General features: G+C 35.4%; 1 protein-coding gene across 7 annotated transcripts in view; it reads left to right on the top strand.

The window, feature by feature from the left end:
• Ca-beta (Calcium channel protein beta subunit) overlaps positions 1 to 20,962 on the top strand; it is a 43,037-nt gene that overhangs the window by 2,596 nt on the left and 19,479 nt on the right. For 4 of the 7 annotated variants that reach the window (XR_016457554.1, XR_016457555.1, XM_090110378.1 and 1 more), the window contains exons 2-5: positions 11,876 to 11,992; positions 14,030 to 14,149; positions 14,993 to 15,179; positions 20,664 to 20,889. Coding sequence is in view for 5 of the 7 variants with exons in the window: in XM_090110378.1 (XP_089966504.1) it covers positions 11,876 to 11,992; positions 14,030 to 14,149; positions 14,993 to 15,179; positions 20,664 to 20,889 (650 nt within the window). In the remaining 2 variants the exon portion in view is untranslated. Of the gene's footprint in view, positions 1 to 3,308; positions 3,471 to 10,659; positions 10,771 to 11,875; positions 11,993 to 14,029; positions 14,150 to 14,992; positions 15,180 to 20,663; positions 20,890 to 20,962 lie in introns of those variants that run through there. The other 3 variants (XM_090110405.1, XM_090110391.1, XM_090110399.1) reach the window with 3 other exon arrangements.

Here is a 20,962-nt window from a genome sequence, read left to right on the forward strand (position 1 = left end):
ACCTAATGAATGGAAACGTCACCTGCATACATCGTCATGAGTGTTGCATCGTCTATGGATTCATGATGCTAATTTAATATGGGGTGACTTAGTATAAGCCTTGGTAAGACTTGGTATAAGGTAAATGAGCGATTTTTGTTATATTCTTAATAGTGCTTTTATTGGCATTTACGAATAATAATTCTTTGTAAATCCCAAAAAAAGCAATATTTCGATAAAAAGTCATTAATTAATTTTGGTCCCCTACCTAAAACCAAACCGAATGACTCAAGTCTGTAAGACAAAATTAATGTGTTTACTTTTACAGTTATTTCTTACAACTCCGTTCCTACGATATCTCTAATTTGTAGATCATATTCGTTTTCAGCTTACATACAATTTTTACAAATGTTCGCATGTGTTTTATGATTCACAATGAATATGGAGTATTTTGGTAAAAAGCAAGGTAAATGAAACCATTTGTTTGTTTTTATTTCTGCCTGCTTTCACGTGGTTTAAATCGGGCTACTAGCAGACTTTGTATAAGTATGTTAGTCTTTTAAGAGCTGTGTTTCAAAACTAACTACTTAATTTGAAAATTTTATCTAGGTACACACTTGTCATCTCAATTCTTCCATCCGTTTGAGTTCATCAAATAACGATCCTTCCAATTCTCATATTAATATTACAATAATACATTTTTAATATCCCAGGAATTTTTCTCTTTTATCATCATATAAAATTTCGGTTAGTATGCATGTCTGTCTTCAGTGACCACTAACGCTTCCTCAGCCTTGTCTAGACGGGGCGCACACGTGACGCCAAGTGTGTAGTCACAATTAGGTCAACGTTCCATCGATCCGCGAACAGCGCATGCGTCACTAGCACAACCAATTTTACACCTTATTCTTTTAGTGGTAACATTCAAATTGTGTTGTCGTAAACCACTGCACTTCTTGCGGCTGTTAAACGAATTTCGACTTTATAAGCTCTGGAAGTTCGGTTGTTTTGGGCGTTATGCGATTTTAGACTTTATTGTATTAGCATAATGTGTATTGTTGTAATTTTTTGGTCAATGTTGAAGGAAATTATAACTTTAATACTATCGACTCGATATTTTCTTTCAAGTACTTTATAGTTTACTAGCTGTTGCCCGCAGCTTCGCCTGCGTGGAAAAGATAAATTTTCATGGTACAAACTTTCATCCCCTATTTGATCCCCTTGGGGGATGAATTTTCTAAAATCCTTTCTTAGGGGACGCCTACGTTATGACATCTACCTGCATGACAAATTTCAGCCCGATATGTCCAGTGGTTTGGGCTGTGCGTTGATAGATCACTATATCAGTCACCTTTGAGTTTTATATATTATATTTTATAGTTTATTGTTACATTTTATATTTTATACGCATTGATTGCGTGCTTCGATTCAATGAAAGTCAATGTTTTTCTGAAATTAGTACCTGAAAACTACGAACAGGTATTTGATTTCCTACTTTAAGAACCAGAGTTTAAGGACGAATTTTCCTTGTATTACCATGTTATTGGATTTATGATCAACACCAGTATGTAAGCCATTTTAATTGTTGTATACACAAGCGATATAAATCTCATTATTGCAGTAGCGCTTGATTGTAATAAAATTGCTGGTATATTATTATTGACCATTCAAGAGTTCAAAATATTTACTTATGGAGCTAGAAATACGTCATTTTCCTTACTAATAGCGGCCTATTTCGCGGTTGATTGGCAGTGTCGTTTTATAAGGTGCTATTACCCTTTAAAAAAATTCCATTGTAATATTTAGAAGCTGTCTTGTTTTGTCTTGATGGAAAGATTGGAAATATCTCACTTTAAAATTTAGTAGCAGAATGTAGTAAATAAGGTATTAGGTAGGTAGATAGTAGGATATTTGAGCAGCATAGTTCGAGAAAAAGCAGACCAATAGAAAATATTTAGGATTCAAAGTTTTGCAAAGAACTTTAACCAAATAAAATCTTATAAGATGAATGATAACAACATTAAAAGTGTGCAAGAATTATTAAACTATTTTAAATTGCTAGTGATTTTGCAAAACTTCTAATTGCACTCACAATGATGTGCAGTTTGCTGGACTCCATTATTATGTAAGGATATTAAATTATTAAAGGCTAGCCTCCGTGGTATAAATTGTTAAATAATTTCGTAAAGATAAATAAGTACCTATCAACTTAGTTACAAAAACTGGGATGAAAATATCAAAATAGGATAATTTATATGTCAGACCGGAGTAACAAAAAGTTTACTAAAATCATGGACCAAATATTGGTCCATACTAAAATCTAAAAAATAATAGATTTTATCTAATCTTAATCGCGAAAACACGCGAATAGCGATGTGTAACACCGAAAGGAACCAAAGGGTTTTTTAAGTATTAGATACCTACCTACATACAATTAAGTGCTTTTATAAATGGCAATCTTATACTTATTTAACAGTAAGTTTTGGCAATACTAAAACAAGAAAACTATCCCCGTTTTTACTTGAAAATGAACCTTGGATGAAGATCAGGAAATATAAAATAACAGCAAATATCTCAAGTGTAGCTTCTAGGTTACCGATATGAATGGCCTGGGCGACGCGAAGTGCTCCTTTCATAGAATATTGGCACTTTATAATGGCTTTTAAAACTTTCTACCTTGTTAGAAGAGTATTTTACAAGTGACCTAGCTACGTATTCCTCTCCTACCTACTGTATACTAATTACTACCTATGTAAAAAAATGTATATGTATTTTTGTGAAGTTTACCATAAGTTTTGGCTCTGGTCCACTTTTTTTTCCTGGAACTGATGCATAATTTTTAAAAATTATTAACTAATATTGTTATCAGTGTCAATTCGGAAAAACACTCGGAAAATATTAAATAGGTACCCACTACATAGTCACGTAAATAGGTATCTCTATGGAGAAAAATGGTTGCAAAATATGTTATCATAAAAATTTTAAATAATAAAGAAAAAGGAGGCAGATTGCTTATTCATATTATTAGACATCCATAATGGAGAAAATATAAACGAAACACCACTATTTGTATTAGAAAACAACACTCCAGTCTCTGGAAAATGCTCGCGAAAACCGCGCGCAAGAAGTTTTTCCCATTAACTATTTACATAAGTACTTAAAAACACATGTTTATTGAACTCTCGGTAATATTTACCCTGTTGCGAAAGCAACATTGCGCGCGCACCCCATTCACCCGTCCGGGGTGCGGGGCGCGGGGGTGCGCGGGTGAAGGAACGAGAGGGCGCGCTAGTTCGTGACTCGTGCCTATTGAGTTCAGTATTCGCGCGGCCGTCGCGTCGGGTAGACCGCGCGGCCGATGCGTGGCCACAACGGCCGACCACGACGGAATCCCGCTGGTGGTCCAAAGCGGCCACCATCTCCAACCACCATGCCGTAACATGATGGGGTACAACAGTCAAGGGCACGGTTACAACAAATTGTTCGCTCAGGTGCGTGCGCAGTGGGCGTCCTTTTTATTCAATAGTGACGCGATAGTGATGTGATTGAAGATGGGCTTCAGTCGTGTTTGGAGGTTTTTGATGGATCTTGGTAATGTCGGTTTGGTGACTAGCTCGGGATGTAGTCAGCGCTAGACGACTAAGTCGAATCTCTGAGCACTGGCAAGTGTAGGCGGTGGTTGAACGATTAGGACTGGTAAATTCATCCCTTTGTGTCCAAGCTCAATCATTTAGATATGTAGCAAAATACAGCTGATTAGATCAGACTTAGATTTATGTACAAACCTTAGGTTCATAAGAATATACCTCATATAGTTGTTCTACGAGTAGAAAAACATCCAGAATCATCCAGAACTTAAACAATATTTAGATATGGTTACATAAATAAAAAGGCAACATTCTGTTATTGATCATGCAGTAAAAGTACGGAAATGGGATACCCTTGTAATAGCGCCAATGCATGTTCCTTTGAAATAGTCTGGTTTTTATCAATTCATCAACATGTCTGTAATCAGGACGCGGTAATATCTAAGCTGATAGACGTTTATGACCGCTGCGGGGAACTGATGAATAATAGCATCGGAATACAGGGAGTAAACAGGAGTAACATTCCTGATTATTTTGGTCCAAATGAAACGGAGGGTAAACAACTGGGTCATAAGGAAAGACTTACTCACACAAATGTTGTTAAGGACTCAATAGGTGATGATGAAAATAAACGAGACATTATCGACGTACAGTCGCATTGTAGGGGTAAATAAAGCGGGTATACGTTCTTGAATGTTCTTGGCTAAACTACAGATGAAAGCACTACATCAGGAGTATTAATCAAAAGTTTCAGGCTACTTGTTTGCCAAGAAGTTCTCAAATGAGGCTTCATTTACTGTCCGAATACAAAACATAAATTATATTGCCGAAAATATAGGACTATACATATACTTAATTATAAATCTCCACAAAATCTACACGAAATTATCATCGTGGCAGTATTATACTGACTCACGGCAAATTATTGCACTATAGGCATCGATTGAGAACATTATATTCACTGGACTGAACAAAAGCACCAGTTTCTACAAGATTCCTTGTATTATTCAGGATATATTTTTGTTCATGATTAGTATCATTTCCTAGTCTCATGTGCTAGTCCCAAACAAATTCTTATGATTATCTCATTAGATAGACTAAAAATGCTAAAGGAATTCCTTATGTCATCGCGAATAAAAAATTAAAATACCTTCTAAAAGCAAGATGGAAGTAAGCATTTGATTCGACAAAAAACAATAAAATAGGAATAATAACGATGAGAAAAAAGACGAGAAAAGCTTCCTAAAATCTAAATCTTAAACAAATCTCTTTCGGTGTTAGATAGCCCATTTATCGAGGAAGGCATAATATATAATCACGCTAAGACCAACAGGAGTGGAGCCACGCGGGTGAACCCTCGGGGCGCAGCTAGTATATCATATTCTTAACAAATATTCTAAACCATCAGTTTACTTCTGGGCATTGGTTTACTGTCACCATTGACCGACATTGGTTTAACCTGATGGTAGTTCTCGTTCCGAACGTGAGATGTAAAAACCCTCTTAGACAAATCCTCCTACAATTTTGAAATAGGTTATATCATTTTACTGAAAGAATAGCCCAACAATAATTTAACTGGTTATGGTATAGTTACCATGTTTTATTTCCTATAGCAACCTCTCATTAATAAGCAATATCGTAAACATCTTTGACGTCCTGAATTGACGAAAGTTCTCAGCGGATATCTATGTTACCCAAAATTAACGAACCCCCTATATATTTTCACCTAATAGGTATTAAACATTGTTATCAATAGTTCCAGAAAGTCATATCTATAAATATAACTTGCTATTATTGTTCACAAAATTCAACTCTGCAACTGTGTAATTAAAATTTGTAAATTTCAACTCCGTTGAGGTTGTTATGAATACACTTCAGTTCTGAGTTAAATTTAGGCAAGCTGCATAATTTGACAATGTATGAAATAGACTTGGTTGCTTGAAAATGAATATTTTAAAAGCTGTACATTGTAGAACAGAGTCATATAAATTTATTTCTGGTCTGAACGGTAATGGTCTCTAATCTCTATACATAATATATTTAGAAGACTGATGTATCATGAAAAACGTTTATTTGGTTGTCATCTGTCTATTGAGCGATGTAATATCGATTGTAGATGTTTGAATAATATTGCTTCTCTGAAATTTCGTAAAAATATCAATTATGGTCTAAGATCCGCCAAACCTTCGCCCACATGTTTGCTTATGACAATAATGAACCTCACGGTACCTTAAAGGTGTTCAGGGCTTTATTTTATGAGAATATTGTTATATTTTATAAAATTCCATTGCCTTGCAGGCCTGATGCTTTTACAGGATGCAAAATACAGAACCTGTTAAAGTTGGGGGTAAAGGGTGCCATCTTTTTCTTGGTCCCTATACTTGGTTCCAATGTAAATTCAGATTAATTGAATATGGAATCCTGTATGTTGTAGGAAAATAAAAGGTTAAATTGAGTAATGAATATAGTAAAGAGAACTAAAAAAACACGCTCATGAAATTATTGTATTGTCACCGATCCTTGATGTTGATAAGTGTACAGAGTTTACATTAAATCCGTCCATTTAAAATGGGTTAAAATCGAGTCTAAAGGGGTCGGTTACAAACAAACGTACAGTTGAACGGGTAACCTATTAAAAACTCGAATTTCTATTACCCGAATCTTAAAAGCCCGAAAACGGTTGTTAGAACTTTTAAAAGACAGATGTAATGAATGACAAATTTTTAAAATTCCTTTTTTAATTTCCCAGATGAATCGATTTCCAGATGCACCAAAACCAGATTTTTAAAAAGTATTTTTTTGTTACCCGTATTCTCATAATACAGATCTCATTATACCAGATTCTCAGAATACTTTTTTTTGTTTCCCATCGTACCATTTTCCAAATAAACTATTGCCAATTTTTCATAATCTTTTTATTTGGTTCCCATATATTCGTATAACAGATAAACTATTGCCAGATTTTCATAATCTTTTTATTTGATTTCCATACAATCGTGATTATACCTTTACTATCGACAAAATAAACATTGTCAGTAAGTTTTATTGTTTTACTTGTCCATTACAGACCGGTTTTAGTGTCAAAGTCGACTCAGTACTTCAGTAGGTTAGGTTTGAACTACGACCCCCACCGTAGAACCGACTCGCTATTGTTATACTTGTCCATTACAGAAAGGTTTAAGTGTCAAATTCGACTCAGTAGGTTAGATTAGGTTTGAACTGTGACCCCTCACGCACGAGCCGAGCGAGCGAAGCGAGCGTGCCGCGGCAGCGGCCGGCGAGTGCCAGAACCGACTCGCTATTGTTATACTTGCCCATTACAGAAAGGTTTAAGTGTCAAATTCGACTCAGTAGGTTAGGTTAGGTTTGAACTGTGACCCCTCACGCACGAGCCGAGCGAGCGAAGCGAGCGTGCCGCGGCAGCGGCCGGCGAGTGCCAGAACCGACTCGCTATTGTTATACTTGTCCATTACGGAAAGGTTTAAGTGTCAAATTCGACTCAGTAGGTTAGGTTAGGTTTGAACTGTGACCCCTCACGCACGAGCCGAGCGAGCGAAGCGAGCGTGCCGCGGCAGCGGCCGGCGAGTGCCAGAACCGACTCGCTATTGTTATACTTGCCCATTACAGAGAGGTTAAAGTGTTAAAATCTATTCAGTAGGTTAGGTTAGGTTCGTGCTGCGACCCCCTGGAAGGATTTCGTTTCGCTGGATATCGTTTATTTGAATTTAAAAAATCTGGATATTGTTTGTCTGGATATCAATTAACTGTATTTCAAAAATTTGTGTTTTAAAAATCTGGCTTTCGTGCATATGGATTACGGTCATCTGGATTTTGTGCATTTAGATTTCGTATGTCTGGAACTCATTCGTCTGGATTGTAAAACGTCGTACAAATAAAGAAATGGGCAAATGAAATTCGAAGTTGCGATTATATGGCAAACAAAACTTCGAAATTTTAAAATTCGGGGTTAAGAAAAAATGTCCAAACGTTTTCTGGATTATGATATTCGGAATATTAAAATTCGAGATTAAGATAGGTAACCAGTTGAACGTAATAAAAGCATTTTAAAAAGAAATGGCACGCCTTAAATTTAACAGCAGTACAGGGTTTAGTTGCATTACCACAAATTTTAGAAAAGAACATATTTTTTACGACGTGAGTGTTTTAGAAAATTACACAAATATTTTTTACGACGTGAGTGTTAAAATGTATGTAGGTTATAATCAGTGTCTGAAAAACTATCTATTGATCATAGTACACCAAATCCAGGACACCTGTATACTTTCCCACAACTGAGGGAATTGTATCGATAACCTATACAAGTGTACAATCATAGAATAAAAATTCCATTGTCATATTCATTACACTCATTATTATAGTGTACTACTATAATCTTATATATAAAATTCTCGTGTCACAATGTTAGTCTGCATACTCCTCCGAAACGGGTGGACCGATTCTCATGAAATTTTCTGTGCATATCGGGTAAGTCTGAGAATCGGCCAACATCTATTTTTCATATGTACCACGGGCGAAGCCGGGGCGGACCGCTAGTAGTATATAATATTTTGAATCATGCAAAATTAATACAGGTTACGAATGAATAAATTATATAAAACATCTCCATAGGTATAAGAGGCCCGTGTTCCAGCAGTGGGAACTGGGAACGAGCTGATGATGATGATGATGATGTGAAAAATTATAACTACAGACATAGGTAGAAATTAGAATTAATTATGTAATATTTAAAAATAAAACCAACCAAGTGCGAGAACATACACATTATAATTACCTATATTGTAATTGTAAGTTGTAACTTCAAAAAATTTCCTTTATCTGTGATATAAGACGTGGTCACCAAATATCAAGACTCTGTGTTCACGGGAGGTAACTTGTGGGTTTTGATTCCCTTGCGAATGACGAAATTTGCGAAAATTTGCAGCATAATTTTCAAACCCGGATTCTGATATTTTTCTTTAAGAATTCAATGCGTCATCTCTAAATTCACTAGAGCACCATTGCTCCATTGTTAATGTTAATGAAATAACAATGCGATGTGTTGTCATAAATATTTACTTCCATGGATAACAGGGAATAATAACAAAGGCGAAATTAGTAGATACATTGTGAAATTATGCGCAATTTCTTAAATTAGATCAAGGGATCGATCAATCGGGGATTTTATACAAGAGAAAAGTTCCCATAGATATAGAATCTTCTGTGGAAATAGATTCTCAAGATAAAATATTATGAGAAGACTGAAGAATATGAGAGATACCACAGTATAAAAATGATGTAGTCTATGGTGCGGGTTCTCTAAATCCGGAAATTAAACACCTCGCTGATAATATGACAATCACAATAATACTAAATAATTTGGAAAATCCAAAAGTGCACGCCTCATAATTTTTTTTAATAAATATTTATTAATTATTATTTTTGTTTATTTAATAACAATTAAACCACATCGAATCAGACCCTGAAAAATGAAAGGGTTCTATTCCTGAGCATACTCAAGCGTAAGAGAAAAAAAAAGACTCGATTAGTAAAGTATTTCGGTCGCTATCGTGTTAACAAGAAAAAGGATCCGCACATACAGACACACGGACGTCCAAGACAGAACTTTTTTAAACTGTTTTTTAACTAGTTTAAATAACAAAAATGACATCAAAAATATCATGAACGTTAAAAATAGTGTTTTTTCTTAATATGTGTGTGTATGTATTATCTTACAAGTGCAATGTATGATACATAAAGACATTTTAAGTTTGAAAAATCAGATGTTTTGCGCGAAGTGACAGTAGTACCCACCTCAACGCTTCGCTTATGAGGCGTGCAATAGGTACCATTATATTAGCAACTAGCGGTCCGCCCCGGCTTCGCCCGTGGTACATATTTACGTTTTCTCTACATAAAAACCATCCTCGTACTTCAAGGAACATAATAAAAAAAGAATTATCGAAATCGGTTCAGCCGTTCTCGAGTTATGCGCTTACCAACACATTTTGCGATTCATTTTTATATATAAGAGAAGAATAATGTAACTGAAATTTAATGAAAACACGGAGCTATCTAAGCATACTTAAATATAATTTTCATAACATTCCTTAATACTAATAAACAGCGCATTTATGAACTTCTTCCTAATACAATACGCAAAGTCGTCGTCGTTCTATTCCAGAATAATATCCAAAATACCATGTAGTATGCATAGGGGTGAACATATAAAATGACGTCATCGCTTCGATCGCCGCCCGTCTGCCGCCAACCAAACCCTGACCAACAAACCTCTTATTACGTGATCGATTCACGCTGGCTGAATAGATGATAAAACTTTCGACAAATAAAAATAAAAGCGTGACGTTTGTTTTGGCGGGAATTTCAGTTTTTTTTTTTTTTATTTCAAAATATTTGGAATGTTTTTCTTTTCCAATCACAAATGAAAATTTGATATTTGTTTGATAATAAATGAAGTTTTGAAATATTGCTGATTTCATAATATTAAAAAAAAATAGTGAAAAAGTTAAAAGAGTGTATCTAATTTTACGAACGATTTCTACATGATTCTACGTCTATTAGCATATTATTCGCGTAGATAATCACAATGCATATTTTACTAGAAACATCGAAACAATAAGGGTATGTACATACTAAAATAATAATGCATTAGATAAACTCGCATTTACTTTAGAACCTATTTGTCATAAATAAGCTCATTAGGTATACTTAGTATTATCCATATTTATAAGTATGTGTCAGTAGTTGCTTTATTATTTATTCTGCCTTATCACTTTTGTAGAGCTAATCAGTACATCACAAATCACAATCTGTAGATAAATGTAATTATAGATCTCATTGTCATTTTATTTTATAATTCTGTGTTGTCCATCGCTTACACTTTTGTCAAAAAAAAAATCAATTTTGTCCCAGTCCTATCAAATTCCTTTGTGCATGGCGTATAAAAAAAAAATACTTTTTCTAATTGATTACTACAAGTTCTATTTTCAAATTTTTGAATTCAATACAAAACGAATTGCGCCTAAATGCATGTTGACGTTGACCAATGTTTTTTATTTAATGCTATTATTTACAGATATTTATTTGTGCATTATTACAATGGGCATGTGTCTGATTTGTTTTGTCTTGTGCGTTGCATGCAGTGGGCACGGCTCGCGCAACTCAAATGAAAAAATATAAACCGCTGGTAAGATTTTAATTTTTTGCTTTTATTGTTTATTGACGGCATGATATTTCTTCCAATTTTTATATATTACCTAATGTGCTATTTTATGTATGAATAAGGTTTTCAGGGAATGTGAGCTAGGTACTGAAAATTGTGTATTTAACCTATGTCCTATCTGTGTATTTTAAAAACAAATGCAATGTCTTTGTTTAAATGTTATATGAAAAACATACTGTATGTAAGTACATTAAAGTGGTTCTACATAAATAAAATGTAGTGATTATCTATTAATTAAATAGTATTCGGTTTTATTTGGATGACGCTGTTAAAATAGTACCATATAAAACAATGTTTTAGTATTTTATGGAACATTTGAAAGAATCGTGTTTAATATAACATATCAATTATACGTCGTATTATTCTAGGTTCATACGTAGTACCTAAGACGAGATAAAATACTTAATAAGAAAGTTAGTACTTATTTATTGGACTTATTAGTCCAGTCCAGTTTAGGTTTTGTAAGTATTCAGAAGTATGAAATTAAATAAAATACAAATAAATTAGAACTATACAAATAGGTACCTAATAACCTAATACGTTATAGTAAGGTCGCAATTACTTTAACCTATGTTCAATGGAGCTTCTTCAGCTTCATTTCTAAGCGTATTATGCACTAAGTATCTTTGAAAGATTTAGTCGACTTACCGGATTCTTTACATAAACTTCTTTTATGCAAGGGGCAATTTAGGTTTATACCTTTAAGGCTAGTGATTCTTGTGGTTAGTTCTTATCTTTTAAGCTTCTCTGTTTAATGGTGCATTTACACATTCGTGTTCAACAATCGACGAAACATTCGTATACGAGTGTTGACGCTTACCAAGGTTGACACAGTTTGATTACGTCGAGTGTCCGAAAACCATCCGTTATCACGAACGTTCTCATCTCTCGTGTTTTCTTGCATTTGATGGAAAGCGAGTATAATTTTAAAAATAAATTCGATTAAAAAGTATATATGTACTTTCTATATGTGTGTTCATAATTCGCCTGGCTATTTGCACGAATGTGTAAATGCACCATAATATAAAGTCCAGTATAAATGTTAATATTACTACCGTTATGATTCCAGGGCTCGGCGGATTCTAACTACTCGCAGCCGTCTTCGGAACTGTCGTTGGACGAAGACAAGGAAAGTCAGAGGAGGGAGAAGGAAGCTCAAGCCCTGCTGCAATTGGATAAGGCGAGGGTAGGTAGATTTTATAGTTGAGGGTAGTTTTGAAAAAGTTTGTGGTATTAACATAGGGTGATAGGAAATCTATGCAAGATTTCCCCACTTAAAAAAAAAAAGGGTTGATAGGAAATGGTCATTTTGAGCTGGACGGCAGAAATAACCATAAGCCCTGTTGTAATTGGATATGGGTAGGTAGATTTTTTAGTTGGGGGTAGTTTTTATGGTAAAAAAAGTTTGATGGAATTTATGTAGAGTGGAACTGGTTTTGGGATATATTGCATATTATGTGCAAGTGGCTTGTGAAGTATGAGCCACTATAGAAATAGATGTGTCAATGCCAATTCAAAATGTTTACCAATTTTATTCTTATTGGAGATATTTCTCATTAATTCGCGATAGGTTGTTTCAGAGAAAATTTCTTCTTTCTTTTGTGCAAAAACTATTGAGCCAATTTAACTAAAATTTTGTTCAGCGATCAGATAAGTGAAAAAGCATAAAGACTACTTTTTATCACAGTACCTCGGGCGAAATCAGTGGACAAAACACCATATGGATGTAAACGCTGAAATGCCTTTCAAGTTTTTTTATATAAAACTTGAAATACATTTTACCAAAATATACAGAGAAGAAGAAGAAGATTTTCCATGTTTTTTGAAGTGAAACTTCAGTAGGCGCGTTGAGACTAAAATTGCAAGGTCGCGTCATGAAAATACCATCCACCATGGAGTAAGGCGACGATTTTGGTATCTTTGGATCTTGTCGAAGAAATTTTACTTCTGACATGTTTTTTTAGTACAAGTTATATTTAAATGTCCTTGTTAAAAGCCTTAGTACCTGTTCTAGAAACTGCATCAGCCCCTAAGATGCATTCGATCTCCATAATTGATTTTCCACGTGTTCGTTTAAAATAGAATACCAGATAGCGTACATAAAGAGCAAATAGTACAGCTGACCTTTACAAAATTGTCCGTTATTTTTAAGGCTTCGTGGTACGGCTTCGAAACCTTGCAACACCTACATAGAATAAATGTCAAGTTCGGATTATGTTCTGCCAAGATTTTTAAGTGCTGTGATTTATTTTAATGAAAAATATTTTTGGTTGTGCTTCTTTTACAAAGATATCGCATTTTTTCTTACAAAGTTCTTTTTTGAGGTGAAGAAATATTGAATGTTTAAATCAAATGTGACTTGCATTGTAGTATGTTTAATGCATGCCGTAGAGTGTAGACAATCCCGATAAATCTACAAACAAGCGTGACCTAGATAAAGATGAATATTTTAGGGCACGACACGTTTTTGATTGAATGGGAAGAAATACGCGTATGGTTACATTCCATTCTAATTTTATTATTTTATAGTTTCGTCTTAACTATTGGTTAAATGACCCTTCGTTTCGAGTTCTACACTTTGGAACCTGGTCAGACATCGCATATCAGTTTATTTTAAAGTTCCTAAAGCTTATAAAAGAACCCTGGCCACGATGGCGCGATGACCATATTGTTATTTGTATTTTTGTTATTGTTCCCTTAATTGCGACTATCTTCAGTTCGGATGTTATTTCAATAATAGGAAATTTATTTAAGTTGCTATAAAAATTAATTGCATAGAGATGGCGAGATGAACTTGACCAATTTAAAAATGACTGGTTTTCATTAGGACAAGACAGCATTGGGACACGACAGGCTAATACAATACAATACAATACAATACAATTATAATCACAATTACAAGTTTTTCGAGTGTGTATGTTTTGGCATGCCCTACAGGCGAACGGATTTTGACATATGCAGTCGTTGTAATCGTGAAAATACTGGTAGTGACATAGGCTACATAAATAAGTAGTCGGGTTGTTTTCTTATTGATGATAAGTGCGCTCTTTCACCACAGATGTGCGAGGATGCGTAGCGAGAGATGTGTTTATAAATAACTAATATTAGTATCTATAGCTTCAAACGGTAAATGAACTGATATGATTTGTTCTTCCTCCATGATGTAAAAGCACCCTTCTTGTTTTTAAAACATTTTTCTTATACTTATTGTTTCTCTTTCCAGTCGAAGCCGGTGGCGTTCGCCGTGCGCACGAACGTCGCGTACGATGGCAAGCTGGACGACGACTCGCCGGTGCACGGCAGCGCCATCTCCTTTGAAGTGCGCGACTTTCTACACATCAAGGTATACACTTGGAGATATTTCTTTGGTAGTAAGAGCTAATATAGGATGTGGATCGGGTTTAAAATTATATTGTATCAATTTATTTTTTGGCCTATGTGAGAAAGAGACATTTCATGAGTTTTAGTGTAAATTTTTAGCTATATTTTAGATAATTATTAATTAATAGTTAAACAGAATCCAGTGCCTTATGTAAGCCATACACGCTATGTTCTACCGTACAACGGTACAAGTTTACAGTAGGTATACTTGCGCAAGTTAACCGACCATAGGTAGACCATACCTAGGCAGGTATACCTGCGCAGGTTTACATGTGTGAAAAAAAAATGAAACTGAAAATAAGGACTTATTACTTGTTTTTATTTTCACCTGTAACTGTCGCCGTGCTGTTGCCATAATAACCCGTGTCTCCCGTGACAGAAGAAGTCCGGCAACAACACGACTGTCACTTTATTAACTTGTCTGTTGCCATGGTAACCCGTATCTCCCGTGGCTGGAAAAGTACGATAACACAGTACGACAACAACACGACTGTTGCTTTCATTACTGTTGCCATGGTTACCTGTTGCTGACCGGTTGGCTTGGTTGGTAGTGGCCCTGCCTTCCAAGCCAGAGATCGTGGGTTTGATTCCCACCCGGGGCAAATATTTGTGTGATGAACATAGATGTTTGCTCTGTGTCTGGGTGTTAATTATCTATATAAGTATTTATTTAAAAATTATATAGGTATGTATGTTTATCATTCATCTGGTTTCCATACCCAAGCGAAAGCTTAGTATGGGATCAGATTGTGCCGTGTGTCAAAATTGTCCTGAAATATTTATTATTTATTTTCTCCTGCTGCAGGAGAAGTACGACAACAACTGGTGGATCGGTCGGCTGGTGAGGGAGGACGCGGACGTGGGCTTCATCCCGTCGCCGGTGAAGCTGGAGGCGGTGCGCGCGGGGCTGGCGGCGCGCGGGCGCTACCCGCGGCCGCCGTCGGGCCTGCAGCACCCGCTCCCCAGCAGAGGTAGCACCCCCCCCACGCCCGGTACGTCACGTCATGCAGACGCTTTTGTTGTGGTTGATAGGGTTTTGTTACTTTGTTGGGTTGAGTACTTGTGGGGTTAGGGAACTTTGTGGGATGCGTGGGTTTTATGAGAATACTTGTGGGGTTAGGGAACTTTGTGGGATGGGTGGGTTTTATGAAGTCTGTAGAGTTGTGTGGGTGCAGATATGAAATTCTGGTGTACGGGGATTAGAATTTGGTGTATACAAGGTGTCCCAACGTTGGTGTATTATGCTCAATGGAATGTTTTAATTTTTCATACGGCGATTACGGTAAAAATACTCAAAATGTTTGACGCATTTTTTTTTCTTTTAGATGAATTCTTAAAACTCTTATGTGTACAGCCCTAACTGGCAATCCGCACGGTCTTATGTTTAAAATTATGTTCTCAGAATCATAATACCCACAGTCTGTAGCGTAAAATACCGGCTGCGCGAAGCTAGGGATGTAAACAAAAAAAATGTAATTAAAATTATATGACGTCATTTTTCTGTTTAAGTATTTTTTACGAAAATAGCGTATGCAAGACTAACAGTTCCATTGCGCATAGTACAGCGATAGCGAGACACTAGCTATGTATAAATTAAGGGAACCTAAAAAATTGGTTTTATGAATGATAACTTTAAAATACTGGGACTAGGACTGAAGAAATCCACAAAACCACAACAAAAGCACATTCAAATAACCCGTGTCATATTTAATAGTTTATTTACTTCTAGACACAATTTTTGATACCTGAAATTTAAAAACCATCCAAATAGGATGGAATAGTGTCTAAAAGTAATAATAAAAACTGAAATGCATCAGATGAAACCGCTTTTTGTTGCCAAAGTATATAAATATTTAACTTTAGAAAACTATACGAAATTTATACAGGTAAATTAGCTTGGAGAAATTTTTGCGTTTGTAGTAGTGTATGGTCAGCAAATAAAATAAAACAACATTTTATTTTTAGTTTTTATTTTATATATATAAGGGATTTTAAATTAAACTATATGTGTTTCTCCTCTGAAAAAGATGAGACTTTATTTTAATATTTGCACATTTAACATACGTATAACTTTTACATTAACAATGTTACTAAAATGAAAAATTTACTAACCTGAAAAAGAAACGACATTTAAAGTTTAATTCTTTAGTTTGAGAAGTCAAAGGCTTGCCTCGACCATGTTTTAACACTGCGCACTGGAGCCATTTTGAATTAACAATATAAAGTTACAACACTTACACACAAATTAAACACTTCAACAAATATTATAACAATACAAATAATAACAACAATCAACAAATACAAAATTTAACAATTAAACTACTAGACCGGGAGATATTGACACAAAATTTCGAGTCATTTGTAACAGGATGGCGGTTCTACAGGGGTCTTAGTACGCAATGACAAAAAGAAAAACGATGGTGTGAACGCTGGTACCGGCGGCTTAGTCGCGTGGGCGTTAGTCGAACTCGTCGGAAAAATAGCGAAGTCAAACAATTTGTAACACAAAAATTTTAGAATTTACCGATAGCCCATAAAAAAGAAGTAGGCGGTAGTGTCATGCCATACTTTTCCGGTGCGACTTACAGCCCGCCATACCGACGCGAATGTGTTGATTTAAAAAAAACAATTCAACCATTTGTACCAGGCTAACTTTTGCACAGGTAACCATCGTCGTGCAGCCATTTACGAAAATCGCCATGCCATACTTTTCGGACGATTCCAAATGGTCGCCATACCGCCGAAAATCTGCAAATTTTTTTTTTCGCCGAACCATTTGTACCACCCTAAATTTTTTTTTCAACAACTCCTGAATGATTATAAATAGAAGTGTGATAATGCCATACCTGTGGGAGGTGGCGAATGTGTATAAGATTTTTTTTTATTGTATTGTAAGATTTTATTCGTATTTTGAACGATTAGTAACAGTATGGCACTAATTTTTCCTGTAAGTTTGAGGTTCAACGAATATAAATACAAAATTTCAAAGATCTAGGTGGTGAAAATCTTCACTTATATAAATTAATACTAAATTAATTTTTCAAGTATGGCAGCACTTTTTCCCCCTACTAGAAGTATGGTAAATATAATAATGGTCACATTTTATCAAATACTCTCCAAAAATCCAAATGCAATACTGGTACAAAAAGTTTGGCGAAAAATCATCACCATCCTGTTACAAATGACTCGAAATTTTGTGTCAATATCTCCCGGTCTATACGTAATAATTATAATTTTTGAATGAAATGTGTGCTTTATATAAATTTATAAATATTTGTGTGCTTTATGTTCTAACGTTACCAAACGACTGCACGTGGCACCTGCGGACAGCGTAAACTGGTTTATTCTGGTTTTGTGCGTGTTTCCACTTTCCACTATCAAGTGACGATTTATTTATTTGTTTTGTTTCGTAATTATTATGGTCAAATATTATGGACAAATTATTATGGACACGATATTTTATTGTTTCACGGTAGTCGCCTTGTCGTTTGCTCAAGGACGTGAAATTGAATGATATATATTTTTTTATAAAGTCAAAACCATTTTCTTTCAAATAAAAACTTGTTTTTATTGAAAACAAAAGTGTTGTGAATAAGTATAAAATTAAATAGTAATGTTAGGATATCGAAACATTTTTGTATAGGCCAGAACGATATAGTGGAAACGCGCTCTAAGATCTGAGTAATATACACACCACTACATATGCAAAAATTTCTCCAAGCTAATTTACCTGTAATGGACGAGCAGTGTAGAGTCCAGTCCAGAGTCCAGTTGTGCGAAGCTAGGGATGTAAAAAAAAGTTAAAAAGAATATAAATAAAATTATATAACGTCATTTTTCTGTTTGTCTATGACTATCTACATAAATATGAAAATTATTTCTATTTTTCCATCCTTTAGAAAGCAGAAGAGCGTTTCATCTTGTGCCAATTTTGTACAACGCAGTTAAATTGTTTTTGATCGCTTTGATGTTTCAACAATAAACTTCTTTATTTTGGAATGTTTATGTTTTTTTTTAAACAATGAGAGGCCAAAACCAAAGCAATCAAAAACTAGAATAACTCTATAAATTTAGTTGTATCGATGTTGTGGTTGATGTTCTTGCAACTATTTTGTCTATGTTTTATCACAAGTGGCGTCTTTTTATTGTCTCACTTTATCTAAATTCAATACATCTTTAAAATCCTTAACTGTATTAGTTTCACATTGTATAATTTCAATTCACTCCAACCTATACCCACTCTGTTCAGGAAGGGATGATAAAGAATGAAATACAGTCAATTAGGCATGAAAATTTTATGTGTATTAAAATCACATGTTGTTATAGACAGGCAATTATTTAATGAACAGTACATAATTAGTCATACAGAAATAAAGTACCATTCTAAAAATGACAACACACATGTTATGATCAATTTAAAAGTCAATAAGGAGAGCGGGGATGAAAGTCACATTTTTAGCTTTTTTTATGTAACTTCCAAAATACGTTGTTTAGGAATGATATTTGTATACCAAAAGATAGTGTAATTATTCTGTTACAAAAGAAATAAACGTTTTTTTGTGTAATATTATCAGTTGTAGAAATATTTTGCATTTTCACTCTTAAGAAAAATGTGACTTATAACCCCGGGTCAGGGATGGTTGTCACAATGCCTAGGGTAGGTAGTCACATACTAAATAACAGGCAATTTATAAATAGAAAGTCACACTTTGGTCTTATAATTTTACGGAATAGTTTTTAATTAAGAACTCTTAACCAAATGAAACCGTGTCTACGGTCTTTATTTCAGTCTGAATATTAATCAATCACAATTTTAGCAAACAATAATAATCGTGAGTCAATATAGAGTCATCAAGGACAGATGGACTTCCAGCAGGTTTGTTAGGGTGATTTTCCGGTGTTGATTGAAAATTTACGGCTAAAACAAACAATCTCAAAACGCAAATAAAGTCATCTCGCATACAGGGGGCTGGTTGATAGGTGACAACCAGCCCCCGAAAATTTGTGACAACGAGCCCCATAACACGTTTTAGGAAAATAAAATTGAAAATAAATTCCGATCAATGAATATCTAAAAAACTATACTACGATATTATAAAACACATTTCATCATCATTAAATGCACTGAAAGATTATTACTGTAAAACAAGAACGTATAATTACGAGGTTCGACACAGCAGCACAAAAATTTACTTTTGCTGTGCGAAAACAATAAACACGTGTGAGGCCCTCACGGCAGATCGGAGCGGTCTGACGCGAAGTTGGGACAGCGTTTTCACTGTATCGCTCTTGCCACGCTGTTCAACAGACTTATTGGATAGTTCAGTTTTGTGTTAAGACCGCTGTGACAACCAACCCGTGAGACAACCAAACCCGGTCTCCCTAAACAGTACAGTAACATAATGTTCTTCAACAAACGTTGCACAACAAACAATTGACGCCCCACTATTTCAATTGAGACCCCTCGCTTCACACTTTGTGACGTCACTTGTGCCTGCTTCACTAAGTATTTATTTATATTAAACTGCTTTGTACCGTCATTACTCTCACTCATCCAAGTGGAAGTTGTCTATTTCCTGGTTCAATAAACTTGCACTCAAAAATGTCATATTTTCAGATGTCCCGACGTACGACCGAGGTAAGACCATCCATTCATAAACCAGGAAATGCACCCAATTTTCACTATTTGTTGTATGCCTCGAGTAAAGTGTCTCTCTCACTGTATCCATCCCGCCTGCCATTGCCTCTTTCATTTTAAATTCTGTTAAGCATATTCTGGTTTTTTTCAACAGGTGGTACATTTTATTTTCCCTGGGAATGCTTGTAATATTTGTACCTTTAGTGAAATTTTGGGAGCGTCTTTGTCAATGATTTTGATGAAATTCTCTCAAAAAATTTCACTGCAATGTTATTAATATGTTACGTTTAGCTTGATGCCCAAAATTATCTATTTATATCCAAGTAGGTAGTTCTGTTGGTGTTGTGGATTGTGTAAAAGTATGTAAAATTATATGAGCAGTATATGTATGTTGTAAATTGTAGTTAGATTTCTGTATGATGAACGTCGCATGTTCTATAAGTTGCATATCCGTAAAGTATATTATCTGTGGGTATTGATGGTGCTCTGTAACTATAAAGAGAAGTATTACGCCCCTGGCATTAATCTTATGTTTACTTCTGAAGATGATTGCTAAATCACAGATGTGTTACCTAAAAGCGAGGCCATAGCCATATAAACTCGCACCATTACCAACGAATTCCTCTCTTAAGAAATCCACAAACAACGAGAAATAGAAAAAAAGCTGTCGGCTACTCGCAATATCCTTGACATCGCCCATCAGTGCAATAGGTCTGCAATAAAATAAATAGTGACCCGTACCTCCAGATAAAAATATCTGAATGAATATACGAGCAATAAGCTTTTCCAAAGAAGCACCGCCAGTACAAGCACCATTAACTAAGCGGCTTGTTGCCAGGCGAGGACTCAGACACAGCGGGGCGCGGGCGCGGGGCGGGGGCGCTGCCCGCGGGCAAAGAGAAGCGCAAGCCCTTCTTCAAGAAGCAAGAGGCGTGCACGCCGTACGACGTGGTGCCGTCCATGCGGCCCGTCGTGCTCGTGGGGCCCTCGCTTAAGGGCTACGAGGTGACAGATATGATGCAAAAGGCCCTGTTCGACTTTTTGAAGCGGAGGTTTGAGGGCAGGTGCGTGTAGTGTACTTTTGATAATGTATTTAAAAATACATTCTCGTTCATAGTTCGTTTGATTAGGGTCACG

This window comes from Colias eurytheme, chromosome 2 (genome assembly GCF_061535395.1).
Source record: "Colias eurytheme isolate Ceu_HAF_F1 chromosome 2, ilColEury1 Martin Lab GWU primary, whole genome shotgun sequence".
Classification (NCBI taxonomy): domain Eukaryota; kingdom Metazoa; phylum Arthropoda; class Insecta; order Lepidoptera; family Pieridae; genus Colias; species Colias eurytheme.